This window comes from Cryptotermes secundus, unplaced genomic scaffold (assembly GCF_002891405.2).
Source record: "Cryptotermes secundus unplaced genomic scaffold, Csec_1.0 scaffold742, whole genome shotgun sequence".
Classification (NCBI taxonomy): domain Eukaryota; kingdom Metazoa; phylum Arthropoda; class Insecta; order Blattodea; family Kalotermitidae; genus Cryptotermes; species Cryptotermes secundus.
The window spans coordinates 321,500-341,159 of record NW_019739223.1 but is presented as its reverse complement, the minus strand read 5'-3'; the positions used below and the strand labels follow the sequence as shown (position 1 = coordinate 341,159).

At 38.2% G+C, this 19,660-nt stretch overlaps 1 protein-coding gene across 1 annotated transcript in view; it reads left to right on the top strand.

The window, feature by feature from the left end:
- The first annotated feature begins 1,087 nt into the window (after window positions 1-1,087).
- The window catches only part of LOC111871763, a 42,017-nt gene continuing 23,444 nt past the window's right edge, over window positions 1,088-19,660 (top strand). Inside the window, exons 1-3 of the mRNA XM_033754394.1 lie at window positions 1,088-1,225; window positions 5,498-5,684; window positions 15,834-15,999. Coding sequence (XP_033610285.1) covers window positions 5,515-5,684; window positions 15,834-15,999 — 336 coding nt within the window. The 5' untranslated portion in view covers window positions 1,088-1,225; window positions 5,498-5,514. The remainder of the gene's footprint in view (window positions 1,226-5,497; window positions 5,685-15,833; window positions 16,000-19,660) is intronic.

Genomic DNA, 19,660 nt, shown 5'->3' with positions numbered 1-19,660 from the left:
CGATGTCTTCATTAATTTTTATATTACTGTATACTAGTCTTTATTTCAATTTATTATATAATTAATGTATGTTATACAAAACTCATTAATGACATTATGTTTTAACTGTTGAATTTTTAATTAATAGACTTGCATAAAACTGTACAATTTATATAAGCTTTGCCATTGCTTTTACTACTAAAATTGACTTATTTATTATATTGTACGTGTTTATCAGTATTTTATACAAATGTGCATGCTGTTGGATGACAACTGTAATCGTTAGTTGTGACTGTAACAAGGACGATCGCCACATCCGCACGAGAATGTACTCTCGACAGGATTTATGGAAGGTGAATAAATGAAATATAATATGAAATATGACATTAACGTAATAGGTTCATTATTATATTGTTTATATCCACAGAAACGTTTAGATATGTCGTAGAATATAACGACGATCCGATGTTTGTTTGATAGTGTAAATACTAGAACAAACTCTCATGGCTTTCTCTCAACGACGTTGCGTATAGATAACAGACAAGTCGAATAGGATCATTCATGCTTCCTCCGGAAAATGCAAAATGAATACATTTTTTCGATTGCTTTTATTTTCTTCCTTTCTTTTTCCGTAAAGTTCGAACACAAATCTTATTTCTGATCTGGTAACGGGATATTTTACAACCAATACGGTGACATCGCCAAATTTGTGATAATGCAACTGTGCATTTTTGTTGTCTAAAGTTGGGAGATTCGTCATAAGAATGAAATAATTTACGAGTACCATGTTGTATTAGGATTCCGAAGAAGAATCCGATACATTAACTGAGCAAAATAACTTACAGAAATCATGATATCTTGATTCCACAAGATAAAAGTCTTTGGAAATCTTATGTACACTACACAGAGAGCAGTTGGTTTTAGTACGTATTTATGTCTGAAGTTATCCTCTGATTATTGAAACTTATTTCAAATTTTCGTTGGCTTTCCTTTATTCTGAAAACGTATTTTAGAAGGATTAAGTTTATAATTGTAGACGTTTATCTCCCGTTTAGTGTTAGGGAAGTTGAATTGGCCATCCTGAGAGGAACTAAGATTGCCATAGCAACGTAACTTTGTGATGGTGGAAATCCCGGTCGATCTCAGTCGTACCAGTATTTTGTTGTTTTAAGGAACCAATTAAGGAGTATGCAAAATAAAAAGGGACATGGGTAGTTGAATAACTAGCCGTACAACAAATGAAAAGGTAAATATTAACTGCTGTAATTCTGCTTTTGAAATATATCTTCACTATCACGGGCGATCGGCGAAGGCAGATGTACAAAGATATTTAAATTGTTATTTAAAAATCAGAGATTCTGGTCGATCTGTTTTTGAGTTCAGTTTTAACATACAAACAGGGCAATATATTTCGAAATTCAGATGTTGCATGGTAGGAATCACATTTAATTGAAAAAGCAGTTATTTTAATCTATAAATTCTTGTTGTAGATAAGCTTTGGAAAAATTCTTAGAAATGTTTCGAACTTAATAACGGTTGTGTCTTCATATGTGTTTACTGTATCAGGAAGACCAACAACTTTTGAGGCATCTAAAATCAATGAGTAAAATCCGTCTTGAGAATCTAGTAGTAACTCAGCTAATTAAAAAATTCCGAACTTTTTATGGACACCACAGGTACAGTACCATGTTTTCACGTACCACTTCTCAGCATCTTGAGTCATTTGAACCAGACCACATTGTCATAACCAGGGCTCGGATTTTGATGACAAGTCATCTTTTGACATTTTTAGGTTAAAGGTCGTTTTTTCATTTTGGGGGTATTTTTTTTGGACTTTTAAGGGTATATCTTGTCATTTTTGGCCATTTTAGGGAATTTTTCTTCATATGTTTTCTGAAATGTGAATGACATGGAAACGAAGTGTTCTCTCTTTTCCCCTTTAGGTAATTTTTCTGGATTTTTTCGGTCATTTCATAGGTCAGTTTTTGAATATTTTCATTTCATCAAAATCCAGCCCCTGCATATTACATTTTTGGGTCATATTTTAGGTAATTTTACTCGATTTTTCGGTCATTTTATAGGTCTTTTTTTTAAATATTTTCAGGTCATCAAAATCCGGGCCCTGGTCATAACCTAGTTCTCGAAGACCCATTTTAATATTATCTTCCATCTAGACTTAGGTATTTCAAATGATCTTTTCAGGGTTTGAGAATAATATGCTATAATCACCCATGATCTTCTCCATAACACAATTTATGGAGCTGAGCCCTTCTTGAGAAGCTGTCAGTTGTGCAGCTACTCAAGAACTTCCCAACATTTTATGGAACCTGAAGGTTCATTACCATGTTCACAAGAACCCTCCACTGGGCCCTATCCAGAGCCAGATTGATCCAGTCCACACCACCCCATCCTATATCTCTAAGATCCATTTTACTATCATCCAATCACCTATGTCTTGGTCTTCCTAGTGACCTCTTTCCTTCTGGCTTTCTCACTAATATCCTATATGCATTCCTCATCTCCATTTGTGCTACATGCCCATCCCATCCTCCTTGACTTGATTATTCTAATTATGTTTGGCAAAGAGTACAAGTTATGAAGCTCCTCATTCATTTTTCTTCAACCTCATGTCACTTCATCTCTCTTGGGTCCAAATATTCTCCTCAGCACCCTGTTCTCAAACACCCAGAGTCTGTGTTCCTCCCTTAATGTCAGAGACCAAGTTTGATGCCAATACAGAACCACAAGGAAAATTACAGTTTTCTATATTCTAATTTGTATATTTTGGCCACATAATTTTGTCAGTTCTGTGCACACATACAGATTCTTGTTTACCTGTATCAGCCTGCTTAGCACTGAACACAACTGTTTTTGTTGGATTTGAGGTTATTTCAGCAGTTGCTATAAAGAGTACTGTCTTCTGGATTGCAGTGGCATATAGTCCAGTAGAAGTCCAAAATTTTGGTGGACTTCTACTGGACTACACAGTGTTACATCCCAGAATATTATATCTTCATCATATTTTTCTCAACAGGAACAAAATCCTTTTTCCTTTGTAAACAGTGGATCATATTACCATTTCATGTAGATACTGTGCAGTGTCCATATAGAAAGTATGAGAGTAAGTCAATAAGTGAGTTACAAATGGATATAGAACTTAAACAACTAAGAGTACTGATTTGAAAAATGCTTTTATTTCTCAACATAATCACCCTGTACATTGAGGCACTTGTTCCATCATTTCACAAGCCCATGAAAACCAGCAGCATAAAATTCTTGTCACTTGGAGCAAGGTCGAGGCTATACAGAGGATGCTTGAGGACTTCCCACTTGAAATTTCACAGCGTCTCATTTATCATGTTGGCAGTATGGGGAGGCACATTGTCACGCAAGAGCAACACACATTTGGTGAGGAGTCCTGGTTGCTTCCGTTGAATGGCCCTACAAAGTTTCCTGAGGATGTTACTGTAGGAGTCGACATTTACGGTTTGTCTTTGAGGCTGGAATGCGGTGAACAGTATGCCTTCATGATCCCAGTCCCTGCCTGGTTCCGACAGCAGCTCAAAGAATTTTATGCTGCTGGTTTTCAGGGGCTTGTGAAACGATGGGACAAGTGCCTCACTGTACAGGGAGATTATGTTGAGAAATAAAAGCATTGTTCAAATCAGTACTCTTATTTTTTTAAGATCTATATCCATTTGTAACTTACTTATTGACTTACCTACGTATTTCATTGGTTTAGAGAGTGTCTTTCTGTTCACCTTGATATGTTTCCCTTCTGAATTAGTACTATGTTATGCTGTCTTAAAGATGGGCAAACCCAATTTTTGAATTTCATATTCACTTTCATTCAGGCAGAAGTCTACACGCAAGGATAATTCCCCCACACTAATGAAAAGTATTGTAACGTGTTTGCAATCCAGAAGAGTCACTGCTATGGAAACTCTAGAATAGACCGTTACAGAGGAGACAACAATTGCTTCATTGTAGTTCTAACAGGAGTCTCCATGGTTATAACAGAGGGTTCGTTGCATAACAGCGACCGAGGTTATATAGCGGGGTTGAATGCATTCGAAGTAGTTAGTCTCGGATCAGCCTTCGGAGAAGGAAGTCTTGGAATAGCCGTCTAAGGGATCAGTCGTGGAACAACCGACAGAGAAGAGAGTCCAGTGTCTCGCCGAATATTGTAAGCAGTGATTCTAACACTGCAAGTGTAAATGTTTGTAAAGTGTGTGTAAGGCGAGCGAACGTAATAAACTCGCTATAGCAAAGAACGGCGTGAACTTATTTGTCGCGTTATACACCCAATACGTGACAAACTGGTGTCAGAAGTGACTTCGGATTTTAACACGCGTCCTACAAAAATCTGAAATTAATTTCATTTGGCATTTAGGGATTTAACTGAAACTGAAAGAATAAAGTATTGTCACATGTGTGAGTGACTATAGACAAGTTTTGAATTGGTAGTTGGATTTATTAAACATTTACATATCATTACTACAAGTAATTATAGTGCTATTGCTAATACACTCTACAGTAATCTATAGCACTCACTGAGTCTTTTCAGTGTGCCATATCTTCACTGGTTGTTGCCTGGTAATGGCTTCCAATGCCATAGCTTCCTCAGCTTCCATGTTGACATCCTTACTGGCTGGCGACTGTCTTACAACTAACTAAACTCTAGGCTTATCTTGCTTAGAACACTTCGGCATGGACTGCAGAGAAAACACCTCTGTCAACAGTTCTTCTCTTGTATCACATAGCTATTGCACAGACCACTTGGAGAACATAACTTCCCAATTACTCCATTGTTGCATGTTATGAATTTATTGTGGCCATTAGCTAGTAATGGTGATTGTTTACAGAGCTGTTATCTAGCTGTGGCTGTTGTATAGCTACTTATTTCATGGTTGTTGTGTAGCAATGGATCTACATGCCACAGTATCTGTTCGATGGGTGATAGACTTTACAGCATACATAATAGGAATTTATCAGCTGCTAACATTGTGAAATATCTGTTAATGCGAAACATCTGTTAGTGGATGTTAGGATGAAATTGAATGGTAAAGTTGGAAGTATGGGGCTGAGAGTGGTCATCTGACTTAATTCCATCAGTTACATACCTGGAGAAACCATATAAAAATCTTCAGAACAGCTTATAGCAGGATTTTATGTACCTTTATGATTCAGCTGATATCTGCTATTTTGGAAGGAGAGCACTGACAGAAATGAGCTACTGGAGTCAATGACCACACTTTTTACCCTTAGCTAAGCACCATACATGTATTATATGCCGGCATTGTATATAGCATGATGGTTAATGAGTGAAGTGGCCCCATAATATTATGTAATCATAAAGCTACTAATCTTTTAAATTCTGTTGTGAAACATATGGGCTTACTGTTGTTGAGGCTGAGATCTAAAATTTCATTACTCATGGTTTTACATATTACATTTTTGTATGACATTTAAAATTGTTTATTATTTTCAGTTTTAATTAGAATTTGATGTTTTCCAGATACATATAGCATTAAAATGGAGCAAGAACCCAGTGATATAAGACACCTCGTAGAACAGGTAACAAAACTACCAAAACTAAGAAAACAAGCACCTTCTGGATATTTCAGGAAGGATACATTTATAAGAAGCCCATTGATGACATATTGCCTTGAAGCAGTAAGACGAATAAAAGTTGATGACAGGATGTAAGTATCAGATGTACTGTGAATGTTCCAATGCTGTCCTGACTACTCCTAGTGTTACTTGTGAACTTTTTTCTGAAGCTGTATACACATTTCACTCTGCTTAATAACAGTATGTGAAGGTAAAGGGTTATGAAATTTCATCATGAAAATTAATCAAAATCTTTCTTAAATAGTGTACAGTGATAATTGTAAAACAGATTTGTAATTTTTCGTAAACATAAGGAAACATTTTAGTTTTCCAAATTGCAGAGAGACCCACAACACATATAAGATGGAATAAAAATATACTGAATACCGTCCAACTTTTAATAACCATAAACATTGTTACTTGTCTCATGTAGAGGAAATATTGATAGCATAATTTCTGGCTCAGTTGTTACAGTGTCATGTTACAGAAATTTGGTGTAACACTGATGAAATTCAGACTGAAAATAACTATTAGATTTAAAAAATGATTTGGGAACCTTGATTCTCAGAATTAATGTTGAAAATGTTGGTTGATTTCATCCAATTCGTAAGTATCTTTGGGCACATTATCCACATTTAAAAATGTTGGATTGATCTCGGTGTTTTAATGTTTGTACAGGGGGTGTGTATCAAAAGCACCAACCATCGTTTGCTAGGCAACATTTTGGTAAACACTGCCTGAAACCCGAAATAATAATGAAGAAGCAGAAGTCTGTTTGCTAGGCAACAGCTCGCTAAAACTCATTCTCATGTCAACAGATTCAGCAGTGGTTTTCATGGATATGAGGACTCTTGTGATTAGCAGGCATTTCTTCTATGACGGATACAGGAGACCAATAGACACACTGTTTGATGTTGTGGCTTATTTTAGGTTCTCCCAGACTTAAAAAAAAAGAAGCTTAATTCATGAATTCAAGTCATTCTTTTGTAATAGAATTCAGGATGCAGTTCAGTAATTGAATATTCAGCTGTGAAGTGTTAACCAGGTAAGATTTGTTACTGAGCAGCAGCTAGCAATCAGACATTGAAGACGTTATTTTGTGTGCTGTAGTTAACAGTTCAACTTGTACAGCGAATGCCTTACCAAGGAAGCTCTGGATGGGCTCGGAGACTTCAAAGTAGGAGGGCAAATTATTCAAACTGTGAAATATGCAGATGACCTTGTGTTAATGGCTAAGGAAGAAACTGTGCTACAGGGCATGATTGATAGACTAATTGAAATTGGAAGGTGCTATGGCATGGAAATGAATGTGGAAAAAACAAAAGTAATGAAAATTTTGAGACAACCAACCCCAGTCACAATAAAGATAGACCAAAAACAACTGGAGAATGTGAAATGTTTTAAATATTTGGGTAGCTTGTTAACAGATGATGGAAGGTGTACTAGTGAAATTAAATCCAGGATTGCCATGGCAAAAGCTGCATTTAGCAAGAAGAAGAATCTTTTTACCAGCAAATTGGACTTAAATTTGAGGAAGAAACTAGTGAAATGCTACATTTGGAGCATAGCTCTGTATGGGGCTGAAACATGGACACTTAGGGCAGTAGATCAGAAACATCTGGAAAGTTTCGAAATGTGGTGTTGGAGAAGAATGGAGAAGATCAGTTGGACCGATTATGTGAGAAATGAAGAAGTGTTAATTAGAGTCAGTGAGCAGAGGAATATCCTACACGAAATAAGAAAACGGAAGGCTAATTGGATTGGTCATGTTTTACGCAGAAACTGCCTTCTAAAAGAAGTTATCGAAGGAAAGATAGATGGGCGGATAGAAGTGACAAGAAGACGAGGAAGAAGACGTAAGAAGATGCTGGATGACCTTGGGGAGAGAAGAGGATACTGTCATTTGAAGGAGAAAGCTCTAGATCGCATTAAGTGGAGGAATTGTTTTGGAAGAGACAGATTACTGATGATGATGATGATGATGATGATGAGTTAACAGTAATCTTAGAGTGTTACAAATCAGCAGATAAATTTCATCAATCCAGAGAATCTGTTAATTACTTGTCATGTTACCCAGATACTACAGCTTTATTCCAGTGGACATCTTATTAGTGTGTGACATCATATGCTGCCAGCTTGCCTATAATTGTGTCATCCACTAAATAGTGGATATGAATTAATCGTATAGCTTGCATTCATTAACATATTTCACTTGCAATATGTCCAGATTTATTACGTGCTTCACTGCGCCCATTTCCATGGTAATGAGGTCAACAATATAACTTTTGTTACTTAGCAGCAAAGGTACCAATAATTACAAAGTATTACATATTCTGTTAGTTAAAGAAAATTGTTACATTTTCTGTGACTAAATGGTTTCATTCCATTTGCTCCCTTGTATAATAACGTTTCCAACATTAAAAGCTCTTTGTATAGTTGCTGTTGCTGTGCTTAGTTCAACTCTGTGTGACCAGTTAGTATATTCACACATTATTGAAATATTGGTGTGGCACCATCATTTCCATCAGGAACACTGGGATTGTGGAGGCAGAGCGAGCCATTCATCTCTTGAATTCAATTGGTGGTGTGCAAATTGTGTAAGAAGATTTCTTGTGAGAGGATCATGAAAATGAAGTTACAAAGACTAATTATGTATGTTTAGTGAAGAAATTGCAAGCCTTCCACACTATCAGAATAAAGTTTTGATCATTATGACTTAAAAACTTGGAATCTGACACAAACCCCCAGCTACGGATGTCAGCTCTGTTCATTTGCATGTGAATGTTAGGCCAGTATTGTTTTCATGTTACATACTGATTTTTCTGTCTCCTTTCAGCTTGATATATAATATAATATATTACCCATGTAATTCTGTTACATTTTCTGCATCTTTTAGGTCTTCTGTTGCTTTTTCATATTCTAAAGTACAAAATGTTTTGATGTCTCTGTTTTTTGACGCTTCTACATATATCATCACAGCACAATGTTTAAAGAAGCTACAGAATATTTCAGTCATGAAGAACACTTTATGGGGGGGGGGAGGTTATGCTTTTAAGAGAACAGTGATTTGTGGAAACTACGGCAGCAGTAACTACTCATACACAGCAGGTTATGTCCTCACTTCAGATGCAGCTTTGGCTGGGCATGAAACAATGACTATTGGCTCTGCATGGGTGGAGCTGATATTAGTAGCAGGCTCTCATTCAAACAGGTTCACGCTTGAGCATTGAGGACAAGTTACTTCGAAGGGCACTGCTGATGTCAGGCGGACAATGGGCCCAGTAGTGGTCTGAGTGCTTAGGTTGGGCAGAAGCCCCCCCCACCTAATGCCAATACCCAGTACTTCAGATGATGAACTTGGTTTGACATTTTGTAGCTTCCGTGTAATGTTACAGTGTCACAACCCTCAGAAGTCAGGGCGTGACAGGGGAAGGAATTAAAATATTTTCTAAAGCCTCTAGCAAAGATTGCATATGACAGTGAAGAGCTGTAAACTTAATCCCCATACAACACAGATTTTCTGGAATATGTGTCTATGTCCACATCAACATTTCACACTAATATAATTCAATTAAATGAACTAAAACATACGAAAGAGTTATGTTTCTAACTAATGTTTCAGTCTGAACCAAAAACATACATTCTGCTTGTCATTCAGAAATTAATTTTCAAGTGTTTGAGTATCTAGCAAAATAGTCGGTAATCATACCAGATGATGCCAACTACTATTCAGTTCTGCTAAATAAACTGCCTTGAAGAAATGCACAAAAGTCTGAAAATATTGTCAAATGTATCCTGGTAATGCAACAGTAAATAATGAGTTCTGGATTTGATAACTTGACTTATTGGATAATTTCACACATCATAACTACACTTTGTTATTACACTTTCATGCTTGCTGTATCCGTGACACACAAACAATTATAACACTCAAGGTTAACATATGAAGTATTGAACTGTCTTTAATGACGTCTTCCTTACAAATCCTTGAATCGTCCATCTTATGACTGCTGAACTGAATTGAACTGGCATGTGTTATTTTGTAAGCCTTGTTATATAGCCTCTGCATGTACCATGCACAGAAAACTCAATTCAATTTGTTGCATAGGGAAGACCACACAGAGAAGAAATCATATGTTTCATAGCCAGTGTTGTCATTGGTATTCTGTTACCTAGCAGCACTCAGTAACACTCCTCCACTGGGACACATCTTCCATTGTTGTCTTGTGTGTATTTAGTTGTGGAGTGTTTACTGGTCTGTTACATAGCAATGCTCTAGCCATCCACATTACAATGTATTCACTGGCACTTGAAGATTTGAAGAAATATGTAAGATTTGCAGGGAGAGGTTACTGGAACATTATGGAAATTGATACGGCAGGAAAATTCCACGCCTCCATTTTCTGTGGTGGCATTGCTGAATGCGTCAGTGGAGTTGGCACAGTGAATTGCAGTACCGATCACTATCGATGGTCATATTGGGGGTCAGTCAGTCCAACAGAAGGATCCCGTCCTGATCCCAGAACCCAGTTGCCACTTGCTTCCAGACGAATATTCCCAGTCATGACTTCTTGGGAGGGGGGCTCCCAGCATGCTTCCACTCCATGGACTGGCATTTCTTTTCTGGAGTCTTGTGCCAGAACCATGACTGTTGATGGTGACTAGACACTCAAAAAACTCCGCCGGATCTGCGCTATACAGCTGCAGCAACTGTTGGCATGTCTCCACATTCTTCTGCTTCTTTGATGTTGAGAGATGGGGCACCCATTGAGCACAGACCTTTTTCATCTTCAAGCCCTGATGGATGATGATGTGCAGTGTTCCGCATGAGAAAACCTGTTGCTTTCTTTAGTTCATCGAAAGTGAGGCCACTGTTCTCCCGTATCAAGTAGGACATGCTCTGGGTACTCTCTGGTGTGTATGCTGTTGCCCACTGCTTTTGCCTTTTTGTGCACAGTCCTTGCCGTCTTTGAACTCTGCTTTCCAGTGAAACACAGTTCTGCGACTTGGTGCTGCTTCCCCACATATGGCTGCTAACCTTGTGTGAATGTGTGAAGCAGCCACTCCTTCCCTCCAGAGAAACCACACAGCCCACTGTTGCCCGTGACTGTCTGCTTCCATGTTGTCTGAACCTTGTCCATGACTGCACCTGTACACCGCCATGAATGATGCAGCACTGTTCGACCTGTGCGCAGTAGCAACATCATCTCATGGCCATAGGTGGCACTATAGTATGTCTTCCCGCATGCACCGGCTCGCATTTGACACTACTACTTTTCTGGAGTTGTGGAGGGAGTGTCAATCGTTTTTGAACGACCTAAAGTAGTAAGAGCAGTAACAGTGGTTAAGATGAGGAGCCTGAGTAAGACTATGTAGAGGCTTTATGTATTTATATTACAGCTTTTATACTAAGCATGTAAGTGTGGATACATATTTTATTTTTTCATAAAACAGTCCATAATTGTATCATACATGAAATAAATTAAATACTCATGGATTTGGAATAGTTATCTGCTGTGTTTATGATCGATTTATTTCTATTAAATAAGATGTATATTCACAGAATTACTGGGTTTATGGACTTTTTCCATTGTCTGAAATTCTAGTAATAGAGGACACTCTAGGTATTAGAGGACACAACATTTTGGAAACTGGATCCAGTTTCTGACATGTCATTTTCTCTAATACCTAGAGTGTTCTCTGTTACCTAGAATTCTGGACGATGGAAAAAGTACAAAATCCCAGTAATCCTGTGTGTCATCCACCATTGTCAGGACCCTTTAGAATCCAATGTGTATATTATTGACTGTTATTATTAACAGGAAACCATCCATTAAATTAAATGGCCAAACAGGCAAACAGACCTTAATATTGTCATGATTTAGAGGTGACTATAGATGGGGTTTGGATTAGAGAATGCCTTTATTGACCACTTATACACATGACTAAGAACTACAAGCGATTACAGTGCCACAACTAATCTACATAATTCACAAATCAACACGCTACCCTGTAGGACTTTTCCAACCTGCTTTGTCTTCCTAGACTTTCCCTGGCAGTGGCTTCCTTAGCTTCATGTGCTCAGGTCCTGTCTTCACAGCCTCCCATGCAGAACTGAACTCTCAACCGACAACTGAACTCATTGCTCCGGCTGTCCTGGTTATAACATCTCAGCACAGACCACATAGAAAATAGCGTTATTCTGTTGTTGCATTTGTGTCCATTGCTGCAGGAACATATTTACCTAGCCATTGCCCAGAAACGGTTATTTGCCTATCTTGCAGTCATTGCATAGCAGTGACTACATGCTACAATGTTGTGGTCTTCTAGGTTATAGTACTCATGTAGTGAGTGGATACAAATATTTTCAGAAGGTGGGTCCTTGTCACCATGGCATGGCACATCCTCAGGTTGCGGGTGGAGGAATTCTGCGAAAGTATTGAATAAGCAGTCACGGACAGCCGACAAGGGGTGGTCCTCCAGCTTGGGGGTTGGGCATGGGGCTAAAACTCCTCAGCATAACAAATAAGCCTGCTATGAAAATGAACAAAAAGCCTTGGACCTGGGCAGATTCTCTGGATAAACAACCTAGGGTAAAGAAAATGGACGTGAGATTCAGTGCTTGGATTGTCAGAAGTGATATTCGAGAGATAGGATGGGATGGTATGGATTGGATTGATCTGGCTCAGAATAGGGACCAGTGGAGGGCTCTTGTGAACATGGTAATGAACCTTTGGGTTCCATAAAATGCTGGGAAATTCTTGAGTAGCTGCAGAATTGGCGACTCCTCAAGAAGGGCGCAGCTCCATGAGTTAATTATATACTGCATTGGCCTTGAAGATGGAGGAAGTATGTTTTCCATAACACTGCTTTCCAGCATAATTGTTGTCCGGTATTATTAAATGGAAACTTGTGAATTTAATTAAATAGCTAAACAAGATAAATTATGTGCAAATATTATGTTTCTGGACGTCATCCATCGCCCAATTTTTATCTAAAAACACTGTCCTATTTATTTTTCAAAACAACGTTTCAGAGACTGGATTCTGTTCCTGGTTTCAGGTAAAACCTACTTCGTTGGGCCCAATCAATAGATCTAGTCCCTCTCCCTGGTCCAGAGAGGAGATAGGGACAAGCTCTATTAACTGGGCCAAACTTAGTAGGTTTTACCTGAAGATAGAGAGAGAATCCAGTCTCCAAAATGTTGTGTTTTGAAAAATAAACAGGACAGTTTTTAGATGAAAAGAGGACGATAGATAATGTACAGAGGCATAATATTTGTACTAATATACCGTCGTTACAAACTTTTAGAACTTATTAAGATAAATTTGATTTGTTTCATTCTGGTCCGTCACACTAACAATATTACAAATGATAAAACAGTTCCATCCAGTGTGACTGTTGAAGCTTTTACTACTTCACTTCTTAGCACCCTAGCATGTTTCTGTCCCTATAGACCATCATCAGAGATAACATCAATACTTTTAGAAACTACTATTACATTGGATGTTTTGATTTTTGAAATACATAAATATACAATATTTGTAATAAACACTTTATATAAAATCCAAATTTCTTACAACCACAGCAACTGTCCTTGATGCATTAAAGTTTTTTTTAAAACTTTTTGTTATTTAAGTTAAAGTTAAAATTCTGAAAACGTTTTTAGAATGATATACTGCCTTCTTCCTCAATAAGGGGGCAGTATATTCCTCAAAAACGTTGGTTTCCACCTACCAGAATGTATAATGTCATCCCAAAAGACCACAATATGAATGTTACATATATTACTGTGAAGACCTCATATCTTATATCAGATAAGAAACCATTTTTAAGTTGGATAATGTGTTTCTAGTTAAGTTGAGAAATCACCACATAGCAACATAATGTGTGGCATTTCTACAAAATAAAACTTTGATGGAGACACAGTTTTAAATAGAATGCAGCTTATACCATGAACTAGGTATAAGCCATAGCCAGAGTAAGTTCATAGCAGTCTCTTATCTGAAAATAAATAAAAATTCAAGCTACAGTGAAAGATTTTTTCGTTTTTTTTTTAATATGACAATAAAATGGGGATGGGGGTGACAGATGTTTGCATAGAGATATTACTACATCACCAAAGAAGTGGAGAATGCAGGGATCAAAACATCTCATCAGTCCCGTTACAAATAATAATGTTGCATCAAGTCATTCTCTGTGAAGTTGCTTAGAACACTTGCCTCCATCAATAGAACATTCTGGGCTTGGTGTCTGTTTTTGCAATATTGTACATTTTGTCTGTGGCCATGAAGGTCATATGTTTATGGTGAAGGATATAGAACAGAAACCTGCAGAGTGAAATATGGCTGGAAACTGTACTGATCAAAGTTTTAATAGTTACATATTAGTGTTGTAGAGTCCTGACAAACACCGTTTGTTTTGTGAGGAACTTGTAACTGGTAAATTTCAAAATGACCTAGTTTAGATTTGGTACTAGAAAGTGTGGTGATATGAAGCAATAAAGTATTGTTTTTTAAGCTTATTTATGTAAGAAAATTTATGAGGATCAGTGAAATGTTACTTTCTCTGCAGAGTCTTTCATACAGAATTACTGTATAACATGGTTTACTTATATGATTAAAATGTGTAAGAACGGAGACTGCCTTATTAAAAAAAAACGTAGGCTTTTGTGATCACCATGCTCTCTATGTACGAGGGGGGACCCAAAAATAACCGGAACCGACCTGTTGCGCGCGCATGCTTTGTAGTTACGAGTTGTACTGCTAGGTGGTGTTAGCTGGGGGTCTCCCACGACTGTTAGTGAGCTGGCGTCAGTCTGAGTTAAGTGGTTTGTCTGTGGTTCTCTGTTGTGTGCGTTCCTGTTTCAACCCTTTGGCGATTAGTGAGATGGCCGACGAGAAGGAACAAAGAGTGTGCGTGAAATTTTGCTTTCTGTTAGGGAAAACTGCAGCTGAGACTGTTGGGATGCTTCGGCAAGCCTTTAATGATGATGCTTTGGGGAAATCACAGGTCTACGAGTGGTTTTCCCATTTCAAATCTGGCAACATGTCAACAGAAGACATGCCACGTCCCGGGCGTCCTTCGACAGGAAGAAATGACGAAAACATTGCCAAAATCAAACGTGCAATTGATGAAGATCGTCGAAAGACCATTGACCAACTTTCTGAGGAAACGAACATCTCATGGAGCACGGTCCAGCGAATTTTAACCGAAGGTTTGCACATGAGACGGGTGTCTGCAAAATTTGTTCCTCGCTTGCTCGGAGATGACCAAAGAGAAAACCGCGTGAATGTTTGCCGCGACTTGAAGAGTGAAGTGCAGTTTTCCCTAACAGAAAGCAAAATTTCACGCACACTCTTTGTTCCTTCTGGTCGGCCATCTCACTAATCGCCAAAGGGTTGAAACAGGAACGCACACAACAGAGCACCACAGACAAACCACTTAACTCAGACTGACGCCAGCTCACTAACAATCGCGGGAGACCCCCAGCTAACACCACCTAGCAGCACAACTCATAACTACAAAGCATGCGCGCGCAACAGGTCGGTTCCTGTTATTTTGGTTCCCCCTTCGTATGTGTGCATTTCTCCTCGGTTTAAATTTTGGACCAGTTGATTAATTTTTGTCAAACTTGGTATGAATGTTATTCCAATGGAGGCCAACTGAATGCCTAATTGTTATTGTTCTGTAATCAGTAATAATAACATGGCAGATGTGTGAACTTGTGAGGTGGGAGTGATACTAGTACCATTTATTTTAGCGTCCTGAAATTATGTGTGGTGATAGATGTTGGAAAAGTTCACAGGTTTATTAAAGTAATATTTATGTAGAATGTAAAATAACATGGTGGTCATGGGGAAATTTTCTTTGGCTTATAGTATGAGTGTGATAACTAATGAAACAGTGGAACTAGGCACATAACATTTGGTATGGGGACAGACCATAAACATTTCTATGTATTATGTATGAAATATTGTTTGAATACCAACAATTACAAATATGAGGGTAAAATTCTGAAATTATATCTGACAGATTTAATGTATAAGGCATTCAAAATATAACAGTAACAATAAGAAAATAATAATGGATATGTTGGACTGGATATCTGTGCAGCGCGAGAGTAGGCTTTGTAAGTTCTGCTCAGAATTCCTTGTTATGTTTAATTTAAAGTCTACAGAATTATGGAAACATATTATTAATTACATATGTATATTTTCACACAATTTTGTGATTTATAGGTCGCATTTCTCTGCAAAGGACGAAATAGAGACAGCAAAGGTAACACTTCCAGCAGTTCATCAGTGTGCCTTGAAAAAGTCTGAGATCTGTCAGCACTTGAAACATGAAGCTTATAAGAACTGTCCTTCTCCAATGACAGTGCAATGGAAGAAATTTATTTGGAAAGTATGATTCCTTTTATCTTTGAAAAACGTTTCTGTATGTTTAATATTTATTTATGTTAATGGAAGAATACTTTGATACTGCAACATAGAAAAGAAAATGAACACAATATTCCTTCAACAGGCAAGACAGCGATATGAATCAAAATTTGAAAATATTTTACTGCATTGTATACTGTGCCTTTTGTATTCAGTCTATGGAACCAATCAAAGTCAATCAGTGGTAAACCAAATAAGTATCAGCGCTTACAGTCGCCCTCCATGTTCATGAATTTATTATTCATTCCAGGCAATTTATTATCACAAATTCTCTTTGAAATTATCCCTTGGTACTTCTTCATAAGCTTCACACAACTTCTCAGAACATAACCTGTACATGTCATAACATGATAGTTTCTCTATGCCTGACTGTTATATTGGAAAGTATGGAATTTGTATTATGCTGGGAATGCGTCCCTAACAAATAAGGGGTACACTTATGCTTATATTAGTATAACTGCTTTAATGTTCACCTTAATACATATTTGATTTGTTCCATAAAATGCTGGAAAATTCTTGACAGCTGCAGAATTGGCAGCCCCTCAAGAAGGGCTCAGCTCCATGAGTAAGTAAAATTCACTTAGTAGGGGGTGGAGTCTAACTGGGCCCACTCTGCACGGCAGCCACTGATTGGCCTATTGTAGCCTGACCCAGGTGATTATGATGATGGAGAATTTGGTGGAATGAAGATTGGCAGGGGAAACTGAAGTACTCAGAGAGAACCTGCCCCAGCGCCACTTTGTCCACCACAAATCTCACTTGCCCAGACCTGGGATCGAACCCGGGCTGCTGCGGTGGAAGCCAGCGACTAACCGCTTGAGCTATGGCACAGTCACAGGTAAGTAAGTAAGTAAGTAAGTGTAACAGCTGTAACTGTGTAAGTACTTGTTCTGTATCCATTATTTAATTTACATTCCTTCATGTGTAATTCCATACCAAATCATCAGATATGGTGTGCATTGCCATCTCTGATTTTGATAATAAATATATTTTGTAGTGCATTAACCCCCTTCCCTAACCTCAGGTCTACTTGCATAAATTATTTTGAGAACAAAATTATGCTATAGTTTGAGATGTAAATATTTTAGAATATCTGAATGTTGCAAATATGTGGAATTACAGTTTTCATCCGCAGACCTTGAGCAAACATTTCACAATCTGGTGAAACTTAGTGTCAAAACCCATTGTATTACTTTGTAGTAGTATTCTCAAAAGCATTATTGTCAGTTTCAGTTATTATGTTTTGAGTTCAAGTTTTGTAGAAAACAGAATGCTTACCATACAGCTTAAGTAGATAAGTTTGTGCACTCTTTTTAGAGGACTGTAGAAACCTTTAAAATTTTTATTGCTAGTCAGTCAGGTCTGTTAATAATTGAATGCTTGTATATTTAAAGATGATGACATTGCTCTATGTGAATCTAAGTGGGCATATAGACCTTATGGGTGCACATAGCTGTGCATCAAATTTTAAGAAAATCTTTAACAATACATATTTTAGATTACTATTAAATATTGAATGTTCTAGCAATAGTAATCCTTCTATGAGGAAATTTAAATCCTGCAGCATACTGAATTTTTAATTGCCATTTTAATTTCTGCACTAAAATTTTGAAATTGATATAACTTTCAATCTATATGTGGAAAAATATAGAATTATCACTGAAATTTCACATAAGGCTGTGTGGGAACCTCCCACAGTGCATAGCAGACAACCCCCACAGTGTAGCAAAAGCAGGCGATATTTATATGCTACAGCCTGTGACCTGTTTCTCTGACATCCACACAAGCGCTACCCAGTCAGCGCTCATATCTGCAGCACCATCACCAAGTAGTCCACGCTCTGCCTAGTGACAGTGGTATAAAAATGCGGGCCTCCTACAGGCTATCATCAGTCACATCAGTCACCGCTACCCTGCCATCAAGAGATCAACACAACAGCTGACTCTGGCAGTGTACACACTGTAGGCCTGCCATCCAGCCAGACTTGCTGCTTTCCTGCCAGCTCAGAGTCAGCAAACTGCAGCGAAAGAAGAACGTTGGGCTGCTGTAAGGAAGCACGCCATGCTGGCTGGCTTGCTGCAATTAAGGCTTGAGACAGACAGTGCTTTTAGGGCCTCCAATAGCACCATCATCACTAGATCAGGATTGCTGCTATGAAGTTACTATTCACCGGTATTATTCAGACATGCTCCCCCCTCATCTGTAGTACCCACTTTAAGGGAAATAAACATATATTGTTATAGTTTTATGTTGTTGTCTCTTCCAGCATCGATATCCCACAATTGATGCATAATCTAACATTATTAGTAGTGCAGTATGTATGTGGGGCAATCGAAAAGTTTCTGAAATTAGAATTTTGCTCCCGAATGGTTATTAGTACATTGAAATACCGCTAGGTGTCTCCTCACACATCCTTCTTGAATCAGTGTGGCAAGCGGCATCGAGTTGAGTGATTGGTTTTATTGTTGGTGAACGTATTTCCATTGTTGTGTTTCCGTGAGTTTGCGGTTTTGTGATGGCTGACCTGAGAGCAGCGTGTCTGTATAAAGTTTTGTTTCAAACTTGGGAAAACTGCTGCAGAAACGCACCAAATGTTGAAGCAAGCTTTTGGTGAAAACAGTTTAGGCCAGACACAAACTTACAACCGGTATAAGCGTTTTAAAAATGGCCGAACATTGACTGATGATGATGATCGTTCGGGACGGCCGTCAACTGGCACCACACCAGAAAGTTAGTGATCTGATTGTGCAAGATCGTAGACTGACCATCCAAGACCTCTGTAACACCTTGGAACTAAGTTACAGTACATGTCAACGAATTTTGTCAGAGGAACTGAACATGAGGAGGATTGCGGCGTAGTTTGTGCCACGACTGCTGCAAAATGAACAGAAGCAGCATCGCTTGGAAGTCTGTAGGGAACTTCAGCAACAGCTTCAAGAGGATCCNCAGACGGTACTAAACACCCTAACAAAGAAAGACTTCCAGGATGCATTTGGAAAGTGACAGAAACACTGGGATCAGTGTGTGCACTCCCAAGGGGACTACTTTGCAGGTGATGGTGCAGAATAAGATCTAGGTAAGATGTAATAGTTTTTATTAATATATTTCAGGAACTTTTGTATTGCACCACGTATGTTATGTATGTTATACAGGGTGGGGTGCAGAAACTTCCTTTTTTTTGAAGGCGAATAAAAGAAAAATTATTGCTGGTAGACAAAATTTATGTTTAGCTAATGAAAGAATATACTTTAAAGTTTTAAATCATGTAGTTTTAAACAAAATATCTTGAAGGTGGTGGCCACCATTCTATATGCACTGATGCAACCGTTTTCTGAAGCTCCCCTCTGCACATTCCAATATGTGCACTGGAATTTGGCCTACTTCCTGCCTAATAACTTTCTTCAGCTGAAGCAGGTTTGTGGGGCGATATTTAAAAACCTCTGCCTTGAGGTATCTCCATAAAAGAAAATCACAGGGCATTAGATCAGGTGAGTGCGCTGCCCACAGGAAGTCACCTCGAAGCGAGATGAGCCATCCAGGGAACTTTGCCCTCAAAACTGTCATTGAAGCTCGGGCTGTGTGGGCTGTGGCACCATCCTGTTGGAACCAGACATTTCCTAGATGCA